Raw genomic sequence first — 21,085 nt, forward strand, 5'->3', positions numbered from 1 at the left:
GTTACTAATATGAACTATAGGGAAAAGTAATTAACCAATTCATGCTTTATGGTTTTGATAACATTTCTTCTTGATTTCTTTCATGCTTAAATAAATATTTAATCCCTCAAACAGACATGGAGTCCATGCAATTGAAAACCAAGTCTGATGGTAAATGTGAGACTTGGGACTATCAAATATACCTATGAATGGAAAACATAACTTACTAATGCAATTAACTTTGAGAATAGAATTATAAGTAAAACCTAGTATAATGAGATGGTTTACTGTTCTTTTCTAGCAATGTTATCAGTTAGTAATTGAACTTTATGATATTCACATACTTAAAAAACAATATGTTAAAAAATCACAAAGATGTAGAAATTATTGATATCACTACGCAAACCTAGTCTGTTAAGAGGTCCCCAAAGGGGCTAGCCAAGGTAAATTAATATACATGCCCAACACTTATTCATTAATTGGATTTAATTAATCAACACCAAAGCCATAACATTGTTCTAATGTTATTTTAAAATCCTAGATTACATTGTATGTTAACAAACCACAAACTTACCCAAGTAGGAATGTGAACATGTGGTATTTTGGTTTACTTACTTTAGAAGAGATACAAAGGACCAATCACATAAGCCAAATACTGGGGGGGTAGAGTCTTTTCTCACAGGACTGTTATCAAATACCAAACATGCAAATTTAAGGCATTATCAAACTAATGGCATACCACCTGGCTTGAAATTGGGATCTGGTTATGGAAGCTAAACCAGCTGAGGGGCCACCCAGAGACCTGAAAGTTGAACTCCCAAGCAAATTCAGATGCTGTGGATGGTAACTACCAAGTGACTACCTTGCTAATACTGATCTTGCTGAGTCACCACAGAATGGGTAAGATAATGTGGCATGAAGAGCAGCCTCCTTGCAAATGGAAAACCATGGTCCTACTTAAAGACAGTAACAACAACAAAAATGCTGAGACACCTGACGTACCCAAACATCCTATCTGTAGAGCAATTTACGCAAGTAGGTACATGGAAGAGCTTTCATAATGATAAGTAATGTATTATCTGTGGTTAAGGTTGTCACACCACATTCTCAATCCATGCTAAATTTTCCAGAAATATTCTCATTTGATATTCCCTTCACTCTCACGCTGTGCTTTCTGAGGCTGAACATAAGCTGCTAACCCTAGGCCTGGCTGAGATGTAGTGATGATGAAGTGATGCCCCGTAGCTCACAGAAAGAGCTTTGCACTGCATGCTGGGAGCACCCTGAATCAAAGACTCTGCACAGAAGTTGGCTTCAATTATTAATAAACATTTAGGGTAGAATTTCAACTAAAAAATATAACTGATATACTTTCTTGATTCTCATTATTAGAGGTATTGCCATGTGGTTATTTACAGAGAATCCTGACGATATTAAGAGTATATCTCTTAGAAAGTACATCTTATCTACTTCTGATATTTGTAGAACCATGATTATTACTACTATCATTTCATCAAGTAGAGGGACCCCTAGTAAAAGGATACCAATTCAAGGGGGGCATGGATGAGAGAAAGTTCACTTTAGTACCTTATTCAATTTCAGACTTCACACATCATTTACAATAAAAATCTGCTGCAATAGAAAGAGTCCATACTTTGAGGTATCAACAGGTTGTGGGTTAAAGTTCCCTTCAGAATCCATTGATGACTGTTTTTCCATCATACTGACATAATTTGACTCCATGTAGTCTGGAGGCAAAGCTCCCGCAACTGCACTCAGGCAAGGCAGTGCCAGTTTGAAAAGTTCTTGTTCATATTTCTGGGAAGAGATGGAGGACCAAAAAATAAATACTCCATTACTACTGAGCAAAAGCTGTCAACATGATCACTGCAGCTGACACGATGCTGTAAGAGAAAATCTGAATTACCTTGGGCTGGCTCAACTCCCCGAAGGATTCTTTCTCTAGAAAATGGAAACTATAGCCTGACATCCCATAAGATGAGATGACTGAAGCTTTGTACTGCAGTTGCAGCATAAAAGGAATAAAATCTTTGCTTCTCTAAACGTTTATTCTCCAATAATGGGAAATGAAGTGAACCTGAATATTCTACATGTATAACATGTCTTTACAACATAAACATAATTTCAGTCAATGAGGACTATTGCTGCACCACATTATAAAGACTAGACATGAAAAATACCCAAAATATAACATTCCAGAGAGTAAGGAATTTTAACTGGTCTGTATTGCATTACAAAGGTATGAAAAATAAAATTCTGAACTGAGAAAGAAATTCTATAGGAGATATGCCTAATCAAAATTTCTGGGGAGAGGTATTTGTATATTAATCACATAATTAGTTAAATTTGTATTTGTAGATTTTTTAAAAAATCAAAAATAATAATTCCTTTATTATTAAAAAATTTTTAATTCAAGTGTAGTTGATTTATAATGTTGTATTAATCTCTGCTGTACAGCAAAGTGACTCAGTTGTATACATCTAGACATTCTTTTTTTAAAAAATATTCTTTTCCATTTTGCTTTATTCCAGGAGATTGAATACAGTTCCCTGGGCTATACAGTAGGACATTGTTGTTTATCCATTTTAAAAGTTATCTCAGTTTAAATGTTCAATTTTAAATTAAAGCTGTAAATTCTTCTCAAAATACCTTCTACATATTATTTCAAAAAGACTCCGGGTTTACCCAAGGCAATTCAGCAAGAAAAAGCATCGAGTTGTAGCTACCAAATGTAATCACAGATAAACTTCCCTTATTATGCAGTAAACTCTTGGTTATACTATTCCAGTCATCTGATAATGCCTCTTTGGGAATTCAAACTGATTTTGATTAATAATTTAAGCATAAGCATACGAAGGGATGTTCTGATTTTCTCTGAAATAATACACTCCAGTCTTCTGAAAGTATATGAACTATTCATTATAAATATGGCAACTATAAGGGAATGTCACATACATAAAGCACTGAGTCCTTAAATCTCCATAGCAGCAAAGTGGGCAAAGTCAGTAAGGCCACTGGAATATTATAATTTTATGAGATTTAATATTTTATATTTGACAGGATTTCTTCAGGCTTTATAAGATTGGGGAGGTGACTGACTAGGGAGGGTTTGAGTCCAAAGAAGTCCAAATGCACCAGAAACTGATCAACCCATGTGCATAATTTCCTAAAATGCTTAGCCATTTTAAAGTCAGAAAATGTTATGATCACAAGGAACATGTTACCATCACGACTATGAAAAGTTAATATAAATTGCATTCTCAACATTTGTTATAAATGAAGAGAAAAAAATAAAACTATGTCAAGTCTTGATGAGCAAAGACAGCATTCCACTATTCCACTAGGAATACTATCTTACCAAGATCCTACGGCTTTTCAGTTGTTTTATTATACAAATAAAACCACAATTACCTTTTGAGACAGGGCATCAAAAATGCCCCAGAACAACTTTCTGGATAAATGAAGTTCTTCTTCTGAGGCAGCTCCAAAGCTTCCCCACCCTCCAGGCAGGCAGTAGTATTTCCAGCATCTTTCATAATGATTTGTCAGCAGCTAGGTGGGAAAACAATTCTAAGAGCACTGAGCTAAAGACACATGGTATATATTTTCCATTTCCTCCCACATGGCATTCTAATGCCAAGGCCACGTAATAAGGCCAACTGATATGGAACTGCTCAATCCCATATGAATTCTTTTGGAGAATACTAAGATCTTATATAGGATGTCTCCTTATATTTAACGCTGAGCACAGGATGAAGACCAAATGACCAATTTCACAAATTATCTTGAACAGAATTCTTTAGGAGGTTGTTTGGTTATCTGTGTACCCCTGAGTTCTACTTTAGTTGCCATCATTTACTTACAATTTTATGACTTGTTATCCCGTGGAATCCATGCATGTAACAGAGGGATTGACGTCACACTGACCCAGAGGATACAGCACCTAAAATGTGCATTCTCAAGGGACAATACCTCTGAATATTTGTGCTTCTTCTCTACCTACCCTGAGTCGTTACACTTTACGATTTGCTTCAGAACGCACATCTCTAAGTAAACTCCCCAAACTGCCCTACTTCCGTAATTTCTTTATCTGTAGCTCTTTGTGGTTTTGGATGTAATTTATTTTCTTCCTGAGGGTCTATGTTGCTTCTTAAGTTTTTAACCTACAAATATTTTGTGGGACTAAACTAGAAGTTCAAAGACATGGATGGAATTTTTCAATTATTCAGTAGCTCTTTGGATCATTTATTCTGGGTATATAAACCGAAAAATATTCACAACTATTTGCCAAATTAATAAAATTATTATTAATAATAATTAAAATAAAATTATTTTTTGAATAAACTGTAAATTTTTGGACCCTCTTTCCTATAGCTAAGGAGGAAAATAAATTGAGCGTTACTCTTATTAAAGCTAACTAGGTCTCTTACTGTATAAATATTTCTTCTCGTTTGGTCTCCCTCACAGTTACGAATCACACACACACACACACACACACACACACACAATTTAGGAATCTCAAATGATGAAATATTGAGATCTAATTTGCTTAGAGTAACAGGCAAATATCTATAATGCAAAAGAGTTTTACCACATAAAGTGATACTGTATCTTTTTTCAGGTATTTTCCAGCTCATTTGTATCAAGAAAATTTTGCATGACAAGCAAATGATAAAAACTGTAAAAAAAACAGGATTTTCAGCAAGGATATAACTTACTTTACATAATGCATCAATTTCTCTAGATTTATTAAACCAAAATCACTTTTCGTAGAGAAAGATTGTTTATGTTAAGTATCTAGGTGTGCTTAGTGTAAGAGCAGCTGAAAACAATAGCAGCTTATTTGTATCTTAAACCTCTTTTCACGCCACAATTACTGGGTGGCCATGAGGAAGAAATGATGCTTACCAGGTGGTAGAGCAGAGTGGTCACCTATAAAAAGTCCACTACAGGACAATGACCTCCATGCACAGACCACGCCACTAGATCACACATTGGTACACACCTAATACCTTAAAATCGTGAGCCAGGATTGGTATATTACATGACAGGAAAATATTCCCAAGTCAATAAGACAGAATGAGACTTGATCTTTCACGAGCAGAATAATAAAGCTGGGAAGCAAAAATGTCAGGGACTTCACTCTGTGACAAACTGTAACTGCGTATACATAAAGATTATATTTGATCCTTATGAAATGATATTTGGAAACTGTCATTTGATTACCAACTTAGAAAATGCTGTTTTTCAAACCTATTCTTTATGCCTTGAGGTTGCTAATACTTTAGGCCAGGCCTATTACTATGTTTTCCAGCCTAAGAGTATCTTGCCTCATCTTTTTCTTGTGGCCCATTTTCTTTCCATTGATTTCTATTTCCATTGATTTACAGTAAACCAATCTTAGGATTTCTCTGGTCTTTTATTACTTGTTTATTTTAGGTTGAGGTACACATAGCTATAACTTACATGCCCATTTCAATACCTGGAAGAAATTTTCCAGCATCAAAGATCAAACATGATGTATTTGAGATATATACATATTGTAACAGGAAACAAAGTCAGAGGACCCAGTAATCAAATAACTACAAACACTTCCTGTACTTACCTTAAGAGGCATCTTTGCATGTTCATTTAATAATGGGACATCAAATACTAATCTTCTGAGTAAGTGCTGCATCATAGAAGGTCTCAATTGGCTGGTGGAACAAAGCTAATTTTAATAATGAACATTTAATAATGTCTAAACTAAGTAGAATAATTCATTAGACTACATTATACATGCCAAGAAACTGTACCTACACCTCTCTTCAGATGATGTTAATTTTAGGTGTTCCTAATCCACAGATTAACCAATAGTTACATACTTTTGTAAAAAGCTACATTTCCAACTCATCTCTAGCTCGCTGATCTGAAGATCAACCCTTATTTGCTACAGGAGATGTTCCTCTTCTGCTCTTTCCCTTGCTACCACTCACAACTGCAGACCCCACTGCTGCTACTAATTTAGTAAATGCTTCTTCCCTCACTCCAGTGAGTGGGAAGGGTCTTCAATGACTAGATCAGAAGCAGGGAGGGAGTGTAGGAACAAGGGGAAGAGAAAAAGACTGAGATCGAAATTTTGCCAGAGGAGAAAGGGAAAGAAAACTAACACACAGTGACCATTTACTGTGTCGGCAATCCTGAGTGCTTCATCTCATTTAATATTTAGAAAAAGTCAGTGAGATAGATATTTTGATTCCATTTCACAGAATTTTGGGGTCAGGGAACTAAAATTAGATTATGAACTAATCTTTTTTTTTTTTTTCTTTTTTTTAACCTCCCTCAGTCCCATCTGGCTCCTACACCCACACACTCGTTCCACTATGAGTGAAAACCTTTCCTTTACCAATGTACTGGGCAGGCTGCAAGCTTTCACCTCCAAGAGCTCCTGTCCATCAGAAAGAAACCATTACCCTAGCTAGAGGCCTGAGAAATTGTCACTTTGACTGTCAGAACCTCAAAAGGAGAAGATATGCTTCTGGTTTTCAGAGTAAGACCTTCAAACACTTCTATCTATAGGAAGCGGCTTTCCAGGCTGGAGGAAATAGTCTGTCTTCATCACTGTCACAATAGGTCATACTTTAATATTATACTACATATATTTTTTATCTTTAATAAGTCTCTGTTTTCTCTTCTCTTCTGGAAGAGGAGTTAAAACCATCACACAGTGAAAAGGGGAGAATCTATTAATATTACACTAACGTGGCCGGCGACAGCTCACACGCCAACATCCAGAAAAGCATCGTTGGTCCAACACTGTATCCAATGGCTAGATACCGAGAGAGTCTTGGAGGAACACTCCTGAACTTGATCAGGAGCAAGGGCACTCTGGTAAGACTCATACCCCAGCACATAAAATGAATGAATTTTATGGTCCAGAAATTGTTGACAACGTTCAAAACAATTTGTCAAGGGCCAGAGACTAAATTCTCTTTCTTAAAGAAGAAGAAACTTGGTATAGACTTCATTGCCCACTTACCCACAAATGGAGAGTAAACACACTTCTATGGAATCTCGTTGAGCTTTGGTAAGTGAGCAGCCCTTAGAAAGTCTGTACACGGTGTGAAGTAATGAGTCAATGAGGGAAGCATGGTGCTCAGTGCCAGCAAAAAGAGGAGCACATCTTGTTAACAAAGGCAACACGGCCGTGCAAAGGTACCGATTGAGGGCCAGGGCCATGTCTGTAGCGCTCAAAGCAGCCTAGAAAGGAATTGGAGAGGAGACAGTCATTTGTGTTGGGCAGGAGACAATTTTCAAAGGGATCCACAAGTTGACGTGTACTTTCATTACCTAGAAAACGACAAAAGTACATAATACGGAAACTGATTCCTCTGTTATAGATTTACCTGTGGTTCATATGCTTTTTTATCACTAAAGACAATCAATTTTCAATTGCTCATAAATAGACAAAAATGAATGAAGCAATATCTATCTCTTCAAAAAGCCCCAGAGGTTTATGTTCTAAAATAAAATATTGGGGGCTTCCCTGGTGGCGCAGTGGTTAAGAATACGCCTGCCAATGCAGGGGAAAACGGGTTCGAGCCCTGGTCCGGGAAGATCCCACATTCTGCAGAGCAACTAAGCCTGTGCACCACAACTAGTGAAGCCCCTGAGCCTGCAGCCTGTGCTCTGCAACAAGAGAAGACACCACAATGTGAAGCCCACGCACCACAACGAAGACCCAACGCAGCTAAAAATAAATAAATTTTAAAAATTTTTAATAAAATAAAATATCAAGGGTAGGATGGATGAAAGACAAAGACACTAATGATATCAAAGAATGTGAGTGCTTCCCTTTACTAGAGAGGTAAGAGAAAGGAGTTTATTCTCACAGTAGATCTCAAATACATAAATTCTTTCTGAATTCTATATATGAGTATTAATTATATTTCTGTTCATGTCCACCAGCATCAATAACTAAAGGCTGATTGTCCTACCATGTTATCAACTATACTACTTAGGTTCAGAATTTCACACAAACACAACCAAAAAAGAACAAAAAAATTCAGTTTCATTTTTGTGATTCTCCTCTCACAGCTTTCACTACTGACAACTCAAGATCGGATTTCCTCTGATATCGAAGACTCATTTGATTGAGAATAAAAAAAGGTATTATTATAGCTACTAGAATAACATTTAGAGTTTCAGCTTATTTTACAATGTTTCAAATAGCAGAACACTTACACTGATAATGGCAGATTCTCAATACTGGCCACTGGATTCACAGGACAGATTTGAGGCTGTAGGTACGTTAATAAATGAAGGCATCGGGATGATACTGTGATTGGCATGACTCAACAATGTCCACTAAACCTGCTCAATACTTTAACTGCTTTTGTTGAGATGCATAATTATTTATGTTGACTTCGAAGTGAACAGGAGCCACTGTGACCTCGCAAATGAGGGTTATATCAACTTTCTATTGTCTTCCATTGCACCTGATCAGAATTCTTATCTTACTCTTCAGGTTGTCCATTTTCTCCACTATTCAGTGAGTTCCTTGAGGATATAGTCTATTTTGCTTTCTGTTTACCCTATGCTTGCCTAAAAATATAATAGGCACTCAATAACCATTTGGTGACAATGAATGAATGAATATATCTATGAAAGAAAAAGTTGCAGAAGTCGTTTGTTCAGATCATTACCGTATCTAAAGAAGCAGCAGCCCGCAGATCTGGCAGAAAGCCAACCTCGAGAAGATGGAGGAGGAAATCTTGAACCTCAATTCCATAGACCCTGTCAAGGAACAAAACCATGGCTGCCTTGTGATCTGGGCAAAACCCCGCAGACATGTCAGGCTCCACCACATTCCCATCTAAAAAAGAGAAGGTGACACATCGTTGTTAATGAAATAGATTACAAATGGCTACTTTCCAGCCTTCTTGTGTTTTAAATAAAGTTATCCGGTGAATGGTTTTCTGTTCCTCTACTACCCTCAAGCAAAGGCTGGGACTTAGCTGAGGCAATATGGCAGTGCCGTGTAAATCATGGTCATTTAAATGTTATTGGGCATCCATTTGTTAACTGTGTATAAGATTAGGACATAGCACTATGCCAGATACCGAGAAGGAAACAAAATGGCACCCAAAATCCAAACTGTAAAACTAAGAGTAAATATCATAAAGCTAAAATGTAAAGCAAGGTTTGCATTCTTTTCAATACAAGAACCTCTTGAAAACTTAATAAAACATTAATAAAGTTCATGTACCCTATGTGACAAACATGGTACATTTACATCATTTACATATTTATGGCTTAGACAATTACAGGATAATGAACAAAACTCTAGGAACCAGTCTGACTTTCAAATGAAAGATGTTTCATTCATCATAATAGCATTTAATAACATTTAAAACGTATTTGAGAGACATGTTATTTTCTCTATCAACAGTCAAGGCTTGATGCCTATACAGAGGAGTGAATTCCTTAGTATAACTCTGTAGATTCATAGAGGAGATCACTGATATGAAGAATTAGGGAATTATGTGCCCATTGAAAATACTGGAGAACAAACTTGTTTTCTGTTTGACCGTGTGATAATTATGCCACATTGCTGCTGACCACACACTATAAGACTCTGCAAATACTATCACAGAATCTTTATTACTGATGCAATGTTGGAGAAAGAAGGACCCAGGGAAAGATGATACATGACCATACCCATCCTGAAAGAATACAGTCACAACGTTTTTGTTTTCATTCACAGTCGATGAATGAATTTGATATTTGAATCATGAAAATGAACAAATAACAATGTTTTAAAGGAAATTAGACTGAAGACTAATACGAAATCACTTCCATTCCTTATAATTAATAATAACTAATACACCTAATACCTTCCTTCCTGTAATTACAATAATAAGAATAACAATGCTTGTCATTTGTGCTGTTGTCAGGTATTATGTTAGGAATGTTCCAGACACACTTTCATACAATTTTCACACGTGCACTATGAAGGTGGTATTATTATCTTCCTTTAGCACAAGATAAAAAGCGACTTTTAGGGAAGTTAAATAACTTGTCCAAAATTGCACGTCTAGTCATTGGCAAAGTTAGATTTAAACTAAGTAAAAATGGATTTAAAAATCCAACCCGAGGTAATTTAATCCTTACGTTAAATCAGCATGCTCTAATTTTTGATTAAAAATCTACATGAAACTCCAGTTCCATTCTCCTAAAAAAATCACATTATAGGTAATTTATAGGATTCTATTCTTCTAACAGAAAGCTGTGCCTAAGGAAATGATAAGCAACTCATTGATCTTGAAATAAGATTTGTTTTTGAAACACTCATTCAGGTGGACATTCATTTTAAGGAATGCTGCAACTCCAGCTGCCTGGGAATGAAGACTCATGGATGGGCTGCTGCTTCATGCTCTCCGTCTCCTCAGACACACTGGGGACAGTACAGCTGATGAACTGCCTCCTCTCAGACTCCTGGAAAATGAACTGGCACAAGGTGGGCCAGCTGCACTGGCTTTACCCTGTGCTGGCTGCATTATTCATCCACCTAAAATGACTGCCTCACACAACCTGCCCAAACCTGTCTGGACCAAGAGCTGCGGGAAAAGAATAGCTACCTTTGAGATTAGACACTTGCCCCTTAATTTTTCTAAACTCCTCCTTCTTTCATTATCCTTTTGGGATACCCTCTAGCTCTAGGATAATTATAATAAAAATGTATGAGACCCATCAGAATGACCCTCAGCAAAAAGTCTAGAAACAACAAATGCTGGAGAGGGTGTGGAGAAAAGGGAACCCTGCTACACTGTTAGTGGGAATGTAAATTGGTGCAGCCACTATGGAGAACAGTATAGAGGTTCCTTAAAAAACTAAAAATAGAGCTATCATATGATCCAGCAATCCCCCTCCTGGGCATATATCCAGAGAAAACCATAATTCGAAAGGATACATGCACCCCTGTGTTCACTGCAGCACTATTTACAATAGCCAAGACATGGAAGCAAACTAAATGTCCATCAACAGAGGAATGGATAAAGATGTGGTACATATATACAATGAAATATTAGTCAGCCATAAAAGAATGAAATAATGCCATTTGCAGCAACATGGATGCATCTAGAGATGATCATACTAAGTGAAGTAAGTCAAAGACAAATATCATATGATATCGCTTATATGTGGATTCTAAAAAATGATACAAATGAACTTATTTACAAAACAGAAAACAGACTCACAGACTTAGAAAACAAACTTATGGTTACCAAAGGGGAAAGGTAGGTGGGGGGAGGGATAAATTAGGAGGTTGGGACTGACATATACACACTATTATATATAAAATAGATAATCAAAAAGGACCTGCTGTATAGCACAGGGAACTCTACTCAATACTCTGTAATGGCCTATATGGAAAAAGAATCTCAAAAAGAATAGCTATATGTATATGGATAACTGATTCACTTTGCTGTACACCTGAAACTAACACAACATTGTAAATCAACTATACTCCAACATAAAATAAAAATTAAAAATAAAACTCATGGCCTAGGAAAAAAATGTATGAGAAAGGCCTTAGCTAATACTGAGGGGCAGGGTACTAATGTTTAGAGACAAACTTCACATACTAAATACAGAACATATAATAGGAATTATCAGCAATAGCTGGTGATGCTTAAAGAACCAACTGACCTGTCATCGAAACCTAAGAAGAAATATTGATGGTTTAAGTTTTAAAAGTTGATTTAATGCATACCACAGCAAAATAAAAACATACAAGTTTCTGTCTACATTCTCCATAAAAAGAAAGAAGATTAAAAAAAGCATCAATTTAACAATAACCAGTAGATGGTGTTTTAAATATTAGCTTTCATTGTGACTGTGATAGTTCATAAAAAATCCTTTAAATCCTAAGGTAGACAATATACTGCATATTTATTACAAAAAAGTCATAACATTACTATAACTCAAGTAAATAGGACAGGAAAGAAACTAACTTGGAAAATCTTAAAGGTGAGTAAAGACAGATAACTGGAAGAAAAGGAGGTATATTGAGACTTTTGGGGCAATTCTGAAAGGGACATCTGGACACTCTTACAGTCCTTGTTTCTGGTTCTTTGTTATTACTGATTTTAACCATAAAGGCTAGCATTTTTTTATTCCCCAATCCATGTGTCACTGGTATTATTCTTATCTTTTTTCCTGAGAGTATCAATTTTGTGGCTCAGAACGTAGGGGAAAGACAAGATATTTAATTAAGTAAATGAATGCGAGTTAGAAGTAAGGTGAAAAGAAGGTAAATGAGGAGAGTCTGTTTATACACAAGAAAAAGAAACTGCCTAAAATGGGCAAGACAAAAAGCTAGGGGACAATTTTTAAGGTCCAGCTTTCCCTAAATTTAGAATGGGTATTCAGTTACCATGGCTGTTTGTGTCACCTGAAGATGTGGGTGCGTAAAGTTAGCAAACATGAAACTTTACTTCCTAACAATACGGCCGCCGGCAAGTAGGGTAGACCGCTTGCCATTACACAGTGGTCCCCTCATTCTAGACTTGAGGTACTGACAGCTAATCTTCTCTGGGCATAATTCATGAAAGAAAAGGGTCATCACGTGTACTTCGTATCTAAATGTGTTTTCGTTCTAAAATCAGAAGTTTGTATAAAAATGATATGTGTAACAATATCCAATCAAGTCTGGAAAACAGAGCAAAACTGCCATTGGAAAAAGGGAGAATAAAGTATAATTTGGGACCTAACATATCTTTTAGGTGCCTTCAGTAACTGCTTAAAATTTTTTATGGGAGGCGGAGAGTGAATTACCAACAGGGAATTAGGCCTTGGGCCCAGGCCATGTGCCATTTCTGTTGTTGTCTGGGCTAGTGCAGGGGCTCAGCATGGGTGAGAATCGGGGCCCTATCACCACCTCCACAGTAAAGCATCAGCTCCTCACTCCATCCTTCCTGAGCTGGGCCCTCCCATCTCCTCCCAACCTAACGCAAGCAGGGCTGTAAGGAATCACAGCTTCTGGGCGTTTATATGGAGAGTCTGTTAACTTTATTTTACATGCTTTAGAGTTAACATTGGAAAATTAATCACAACCAGTTCTAAACCAAAAATGGCATGTTGTAAAAGAACAATAAACGTTGAGTTAAAATGAGGAGAAACAAATCTTTCCAAAATGTTCTCCTCAGTCTTGAAAAGAGCACTTCTTTCAACACACTGGCAATTTTTAAATCACTAAGTCAAAACCTATGACCACTGTTTTAGAAAAAAAGTATTATAAGAAAGTGACCACGAAAACTATCAAAAAGAGTGAATTAAGGTGTTGCTGTCAAGAAAGAGAAGAACAGGGGACCAAAGAACTCTAGGAGAGACATTAGATAAAATAGTTGAGATGCTTATTTCCCTTTTCTGGAAACTGACATGTCACCTGAAGAAGACTTAAAATCTCTTTGGAAACAGCTGGTTAAAAACAATGCATGTAGAAAATATTTTATAAAAAATATATTTTTTTAATTGGGGTATAGTTGCTTTACAATGTTGTGTTAGTTTCTGCTGTATGATGAAGTGAATCACCTATATGTATACATATATTCCCTCCCTCTTGGACCTCCCTCACACCACCCCTCCAACCCACCACTCTAGGTCACCACAGAGCACCAAGCTGAGCTCCCGGTGCTATACAGCAGGTTCCCACTAGCTATCTTTTTTACACATGGTAGTGTATATATGTCAATCCTAATCTCCCAATTCATCCCTCTATGTTCACACATCCGTTTTCTACATCTGCATCTCTATTCCTGCCCTGCAAATTGGTTCATCTGTATCATTTTTCTAGATTTCACATATATGTGTTAACATATATACAGTGGAATATTACTCAGCCATAAAAAGGAATGAAATTGGGTCATTTGTAGAGATGTGGATGGATCTAGAGTCTGTCGTACAGAGTGAAGTCGGAAAGAGAAAAACAAATATTGTATATTAACACATATGTGTGGAATCTAGAAGAATACCGATGTAGTTCATTTTTTAAAAGAAACTTATGTAGTGTAACTATGCTGCAGGGAAAGAAACCGTGGGTACTGATGATCTTATTGAAAACATCACACCATCCATGTCCTACTGAATTACAAAGAATGGAAATTCACCTTACCTTTGGCTATCGTTGGCATCTGAAAAGCAATGCTGATTACTCCCACCAAATCTCCCAGTGGAATCAGGGATCTCAAAATAGACCTGATTCTGATGGCTTCTCCCTTAGCAGCATGAATCAACTACAGGCAGAAAAATAAAGGAACAAAGAATAACTTTGTGAAATCAATGTTCTAATTCTATCTAGAAAACTGGAAGAATGGGAATCCAAGTCTAAAATAATTTTCTGTTAATTATATAAATTTAGACCTCTTTAATAATAGAACCACTCTGTGATTCAGCAATTCCACTCCTGGGTATATATCCAAAGAAAACAGAAACACTAATTCAAAAACATATATGTACCCAAATGTTCATAGCACAATTGCCTAGATATAGCACCCTAAGTGTCCATCAACAGAAGAATGGATAAAGATGTGGTGTGTGTGTCTATCTTTCTATATCTATCTATATCCATATAGATATATAGATAGACACACAACAGAATACTACTCAGCCATAAAAAAGAATGAAATGTTGCCATTTGCAACAGAATGGGTAGAACTGGAGGGCATTATCCTTAGTCAAATAAGTCTGACAGAGAAATACAAATACTGTACATGATCACTATATGTGGAATCTAAAAGATAAAACAAATGAACAAATATAACAAACAGAAACAGACCCACAGTTACACAAAACAAACTAGTGGATACCAGTGGGGAGAGGGAAGGGGGGAGGGGCAAGACAGGGGTAGGGAATGAAGAGATATAAGCTATTATGTATAAATAAATAAGATACAAGGTTATATTGTACAGCACAGGGAATACGGCCAATATTTTATAATAACTTTAAATAGAGTATAACCTATGACAATACTGAATTACTATGTTGTACGCCTGAAACTAATATAATATTGTAAATCAATTATACTTTAATTAAAATTTTTTTTTAATTAAAAATAAATAATAAAATTGAAACTCTCTCAGAAAGTGCTGTTTCAGGCTTACAGACAGATACTTACTTGCCACACAATTTTCATTGACTTCAGCACACACTGAGTCACATGCTGCAGTCTAGGCCAACAGGTATATCCATTAGAATAATAGTTTTTATCCTCTCTGGGGTATTAAAGTATTTTAAGACTGATAAGTCTGTGAATGCTTAACCCCCCAAATTACATATAAATATCTATCCATAACATATGCAATAATACTAAGGGAAAAATTATTATCTTTAGGTTCTGAACATATACTAATATTTAGGCTGGTTTAGCCTTTTTTGTTTTGTGATAAAAATGTCATTGTATATCCACCTATATTCCACCCTGATTTCTCCCAAGGATGGGTTTATAATGTTGGGGAAAATGGTGAACATGGATCCTAACAGGTGTTTTAGACCTTCACTGGCTAATGTATCTATGAAGATCGTGGACCTGACATAGTCAAGGATCTCAGCCCATCTCTGCAACAGACTGGAAGCTTCCAATGCCAGGGAACGCATCTGTTCCTTCACCACAGAGTGTGAAACAGAAGCACAATTTCTGACACCTAGGAAGTCCTCAATTAATGGTTGTTGAAGGTGAATACATTTCTGAAGTGCCAAGGTTAGTCCCTTATCAAGTCACTTGGTTGTTTTTCCCCTTAATATAATAGAACAAAAATCTTCTATTTATTAGCATAATTTCTCTCACGGTTCCTTTGATTTTCTACTTTAACAGGAAAAGAATGAATATTGTGGGCATAAAGTTTTTTCTCTGCAATGACCTTCCAGCACACTAATTTTTGATAGTCTATTCCCATTTACTATAATGAAAATCTCACTGATAGCAAGTTAAGTCGTTACAAAAAATCAAACTCCAGGTTTTCTAACATTCTAATATTTCTCCATCCTGCGATTCCTCTCTGTTCACAACAAAAGATTACATCCAGAAAGCAAGAAAGTTTTAAGCTATGGGTGTGAGAGAAAGAGACAAAAACAAACAAGCAAACCCCACTCCCCCTACCCCCCCCCCACAAAAAAAGACATAGATTCAGGGAGAAAGGTGATGTGTTGTAACTAACAGTCACTTTGGCTTCATGCTCAGAGCAGTCAGAGTGTATTTGCTTTCTTCCCCAGGACTGGTCAATGTGCTTCAGACTCTAGCTGTTTCCCATCAACAGATCATGAAGCTAATTTTATGGACCCTGGCTAGCATTTTTTAAATTAATATAATGGAAGAAAACAGAATAGATTACAATAAAGTAGAATATAGCAGAATGTATTACAGAGTAAAAGTAAGTATCGTTCCATGAACTTCAATTACCTTTTGGTCAAAAAGTTTATGAAAACTCTAATCAATAGGGTCTACATAGCTCTTTCCTTTCCCGTGACCTGCTCCTAGCCCCACTTTCCCTTAAACCAGTGGCCAGCATGTAACAGCTCCTTCAAAAGGACTAAATATTATATAGCAAGGAAACAACCCTTGCTAGGAGTGGTGCTTTCTGCATGCACTAAAACAGGAAAGGACACTGTATAGGAAAAATAAGTTATTTCCTTCTTAAAGTGTGGGGAGGCTTATATGAGTTTTAGAGGTATATTAGTAACTGACTAGTCTATTAATGACTCATAACGAAATCTCATCACTAATTTTTGTAACCAAGAAGATATTTCCAACTAAACAAACACTTGTTCAACAATGAGGCTGCAGCAATTATTTTTAATGGAGCATGAAGACTGATGGTTTTGGATACTTTTGTGGTTTTTGCAAGTGATGGATGTCTTAACAAAGAGGAATAAGCCAGGATTTTTGTTCTTGGACCCCACGGCACTTACATGCATTTCGGGAGCACAGCGTCCTAACAGGTCAATCAAAGCTGCATAAAATGTCATGATGGCATTCCCCATGTGGATGGTATCATCTTCCTCCTCTTCTGTATCACTTTCGTGGATTTTTCAAAAGAAACAGAAAGAAAAGCAAACGGGATAATAAAATGACGTTTCAGGTTTATTACATACTTCTCAGAGGAAAGGGACCAGTACGGTAAATAATTCTGCTTCTTCTGACACTTTTCACATATGTGTTTAATATACAGCTTGACATTTCAAAAAGGAAAATAAAAATGGGTTAAAGACAAGATTTGAGATTCTACCACCAAGAAGGCATCTGTGGGAACTTTAATATTAAGATTCCTTCAAAATGGAAAAAAAAGAAGAATTATTAATTTGATGGATTCTGCTCATTTCTACTGGCAGACAAGATATTAACAGAAAATAACTGACTGTAGAACTTGGTAAGTTTACTTTTGTCAACAGCATACATTTAGAGAAAGGGTGACAAAGATCTGTCCTATAAGATGACATATACAAGGTACCCAGTAAGGTGATTTGCCCAGAATACTTCATAAACGTGATTTCATTTACTCACCTCTCTCTTTGCTCTGCCCCACCCACTCACTCCCAAGTAATACAACATGAAAAATATCAATATTTCATTATCTCGCTGATGAGAGACAAATTTGGATGGCCCTGGAAGATCACGTCATTCCTTGTTTAGTGGCCTGGCCGACAGCTGGACTCAGCAGTCTGCAGAGTAACAGCAAGGCCTGTTGACAATATTGTTCCTCGCAAGCAATGCTGTCCCCAAGGTCCTCAGCTGCACACCTACTCAGGTGGTACTCGACCAGCAATCTCTTGGTATATTTTCTACTTGTTAGAAAAACTAAGGGATTCCTAGTTCCTCAACAGCTAACTGATAAATATGTAACTTGCTCTTGGAGCACTCCCAGCCTGGAACCCTGGCCTTGCTGTCGATGGAATATTTACGCCAGGTCTCTAAGTGGGAGAACCAGGGTTTGCAGAACTACCTCTTTGCTTGGAAAACTGCCTCCAATAAGCCCTATGTTATATCTTTACCAGTGGTGCTAGCAGTGTGGTTGCATGGGCCCCTAGCAGGACACTCAGCTCCACAGATTAAAAAAAATAGGAAGCTGGGACTTCCCTGGAGGTCCAGTGGTTAAGACTCCATGCTTCCACTGCAGAGAACATGGGTTCGAGCCCTGGTCATGGAACTAGATCCTGCACGCCACGTGATGTGGCTAAAAAAGGAAGCAACACGCCTGGATGAATTTATTGCTGGAATCAAGTATTAACAACAAAGACTATGGAGAAATGTAAGGTAGTCGCTGCCTCCCCGGTCACCAAGACCTTAATAAAGCATTTTACTCCTCAAGGTGACAACATCCCCTTTTCTCTGCCAACACACCAGATTAGTTAAGTCCCCATCCTCTTGCTAAAGGTCTCTTTCTCTTACTATTGTCATGAAAACTCGTTCCAGCTAGCCTCCCAGTAAACTCTATTCTAATTTCAAAGGCTCACCTGCCATCATTTGTAAGAACTCACTGCTCCCTAGAGCCCTGAGAAAATTCACAAAATACATCTCCTCCTACAACCTAAGTTTTTTTCGACTAAATCCATACAATCTTCCTGAGGTCCCTCTTTGTTCATTCACCCTATTCCAGCAGCAAATTCCATCCCTTCTCTCAAAACACATTTCATTTTCAAGGGAAGAAATCCGGAGTACCAGAGAATTATACTGCAATTAAGAGAACACAAATTATATTTTCTAAAATTAAAAGTCAAGTGGTATCATTTAATCTTAAGAGTGTGTATATTCGACCTACGGGGTTTTGCTGGATCCACTAGTTGGTGAGGGACCATCTCGAGAAGGATCCTCAGCTATTTTTATGGCTTCTTCCATGGCTGCGAGCAGACCATTCCCACCTTCCCCCCTCAAGGCAGGACCGAAACACTCAGGCCTCCGGATGAGCAATCTCACCACGACATTTGCATTCTCCTCCACGCTTTCCCCTAAGATCAAATGGGGAACAGGAGTAAGCAAACGTTGACTACATGGAAGTTCTGAGCAAACAATGTTATACTAATCTGTTTATATTTAAAGAAAAATAACTAAAACCTAATAAGGTAGTAATAGAGCCAAAGTTGAATCCAAATTACTAGTGTTCCGTCCATAAGACTCAGTAAATTTCCTTTCTTGCCCTTAAAATTTTCCAAGTAAAGAAAAGCATGATGGAGGTATAAACTATTCATTTTTGTTAATTTGTTATAGGAAGTGAAGTCTTGATCCTAGCTATTATTAGAGTCTAATTATAAAAACAGCAAGAATGTAAGTGCCTAAAAATTTTTATTTAATAATGAAAGCCCAGCATCATGATCAAAATAAATATTACAAAATAAATTATTACTGTGAAAAAGCCTACTGATTATAAGATATTCAATTTCTTTACTACTATCTACTTCCTTCATGAAAATGCTGCGATGCCTCATTATTTTATACATCTATTTTTTTTGCAGTCTTAATAATGACCATAAAAGACCCTAAGCGATTCATCCTACCATTACAGAAGACAGCAAATCTGAGAAAGTCAAGATATCTCTCTCCTTCAACTGGATTCCACCCAATGTCTGGATAACCCTTCGACACCAGCATCTGACAACTTTGCAGTCCACAACCAGCCAAATATCGCACTACCTGCAAAAACAAGATGATAAACAAAAACGTTATCCCTTGGGTGAGATACTCATTAGAAACTTGCACTAGACATGGTAAATGTTATTATCAAGGGATAGTTTAAAATGAATGCATTTTTGCAAGTTCTTTTTAATCTCATGACCGTCTATATGAACCCCCTTTAGTAAAACCTTAGTTGACAAACTGTAACAAAGTGCTATCATAGTAAAAATGTTTATGAATGAACTCTATGAAAGAAAAATATTCCTGAATTTCGTATCATTTGAGACTTTTACCTACAAGAGTCATAATACTTGATAAACTTCAAAAATGCCTAATGGCCTCTGGCCCGGTGTAAAACTTGAATCATTCTGAGATAGTGAAAGATCCATCTGAGATATGATGATATTTTAAAGAAGTGAATTTATTTCCAAAATAAAATATCAGTGTAATGGGGGAAGGGGTGTGTGTGAGAGGACACCCAGAGAAGTGGAGAAAACTAAGCTCAGGGTCAAATATCGTTGGGTTCAAATCTGACCTACATTAGAACTTAGTGTATCATCTTGAACCACGGTTTCACTGTCTATTAAGTTTGGGATAATACTACCAACCTTTCTGCTTTGTTAAACTTAACACATTAAAATTTCTGCTTAGCTTGGCCTTTTAAAATATATGTATCTATATAAGATTTCATAACAGAACCAGTTTTAAAGGAAATCCCTAAAAAAAAAGGAATCCCAAAAGAAGTCACTATAAATGGTAGCAGATGGTTGGAGGAGCAACTTATCAAACAAAATAAGCTATACCCAGCTCAGTCACAAGCTAAGCCAGGCTTAAAAATAAATAAATAATAAAGCTAAAAATATTTTACATCATCCTTATTGAGGTATAATTTATGTATAATAAATTCATCTATTTAAAGTATAAATTCAATGATCTTTGAGAGATTTATCCATCTGTAAGAACCCACAACCAAGATGTAGAGCATTTTCCATGGCTCCTCGGGTCCCCATGTCTTTTGCAGACCATCCGTCCCTACAAACCTTGGTCCTGACAACCTGCTTTCTGCCACTACAAACTAGCTTACATGTTCTAGGACACTGTTACATGCAGTCATCCATTATGGGTATTTCTCAGCCTGGCTTATTTCAGTCAGAATAACGATTTTGAGATTCATTCATGCTGGAGTACATGTCAGTCCCTCATTCCTTTTTATAGCCTAATCATGGCATCTCACTACTTATGGAAATACCCCAGCGTTGTTTATCCATTCACCAGTTGTCTGGTGAGCTGTCTCCAATTTGGGGCTCAGATGAATAAAGCCATTATCAACATCCATGTACACATCTCTATGTGGACATATATTTGTATCACTATTGAATAACTACCTAGGAGTGGAAAGGCTAGGGGCATTTTTATGTTAGGTATATTTAACTTATTAAAAAT

The 21,085-nt window shown here is 36.8% G+C and overlaps 1 protein-coding gene across 1 annotated transcript in view; it reads right to left on the minus strand.

Moving 5' to 3' along the window:
• The window catches only part of RYR2 (ryanodine receptor 2), a 510,734-nt gene that overhangs the window by 181,314 nt on the left and 308,335 nt on the right, over window positions 1-21,085 (minus strand). The window contains exons 45-54 of the mRNA XM_024761485.1: window positions 21,025-21,027; window positions 19,525-19,660; window positions 18,792-18,978; window positions 16,945-17,050; window positions 14,153-14,273; window positions 8,685-8,854; window positions 7,019-7,239; window positions 5,606-5,696; window positions 3,412-3,552; window positions 1,634-1,797 (exon numbers count right to left, since the gene is read on the minus strand). Coding sequence (XP_024617253.1) covers window positions 1,634-1,797; window positions 3,412-3,552; window positions 5,606-5,696; window positions 7,019-7,239; window positions 8,685-8,854; window positions 14,153-14,273; window positions 16,945-17,050; window positions 18,792-18,978; window positions 19,525-19,660; window positions 21,025-21,027 — 1,340 coding nt within the window. The remainder of the gene's footprint in view (window positions 1-1,633; window positions 1,798-3,411; window positions 3,553-5,605; window positions 5,697-7,018; window positions 7,240-8,684; window positions 8,855-14,152; window positions 14,274-16,944; window positions 17,051-18,791; window positions 18,979-19,524; window positions 19,661-21,024; window positions 21,028-21,085) is intronic.

Source organism: Neophocaena asiaeorientalis, unplaced genomic scaffold (genome assembly GCF_003031525.2).
Source record: "Neophocaena asiaeorientalis asiaeorientalis breed wild unplaced genomic scaffold, Neophocaena_asiaeorientalis_V1.1 scaffold166, whole genome shotgun sequence".
Lineage (NCBI taxonomy): Eukaryota > Metazoa > Chordata > Mammalia > Artiodactyla > Phocoenidae > Neophocaena > Neophocaena asiaeorientalis.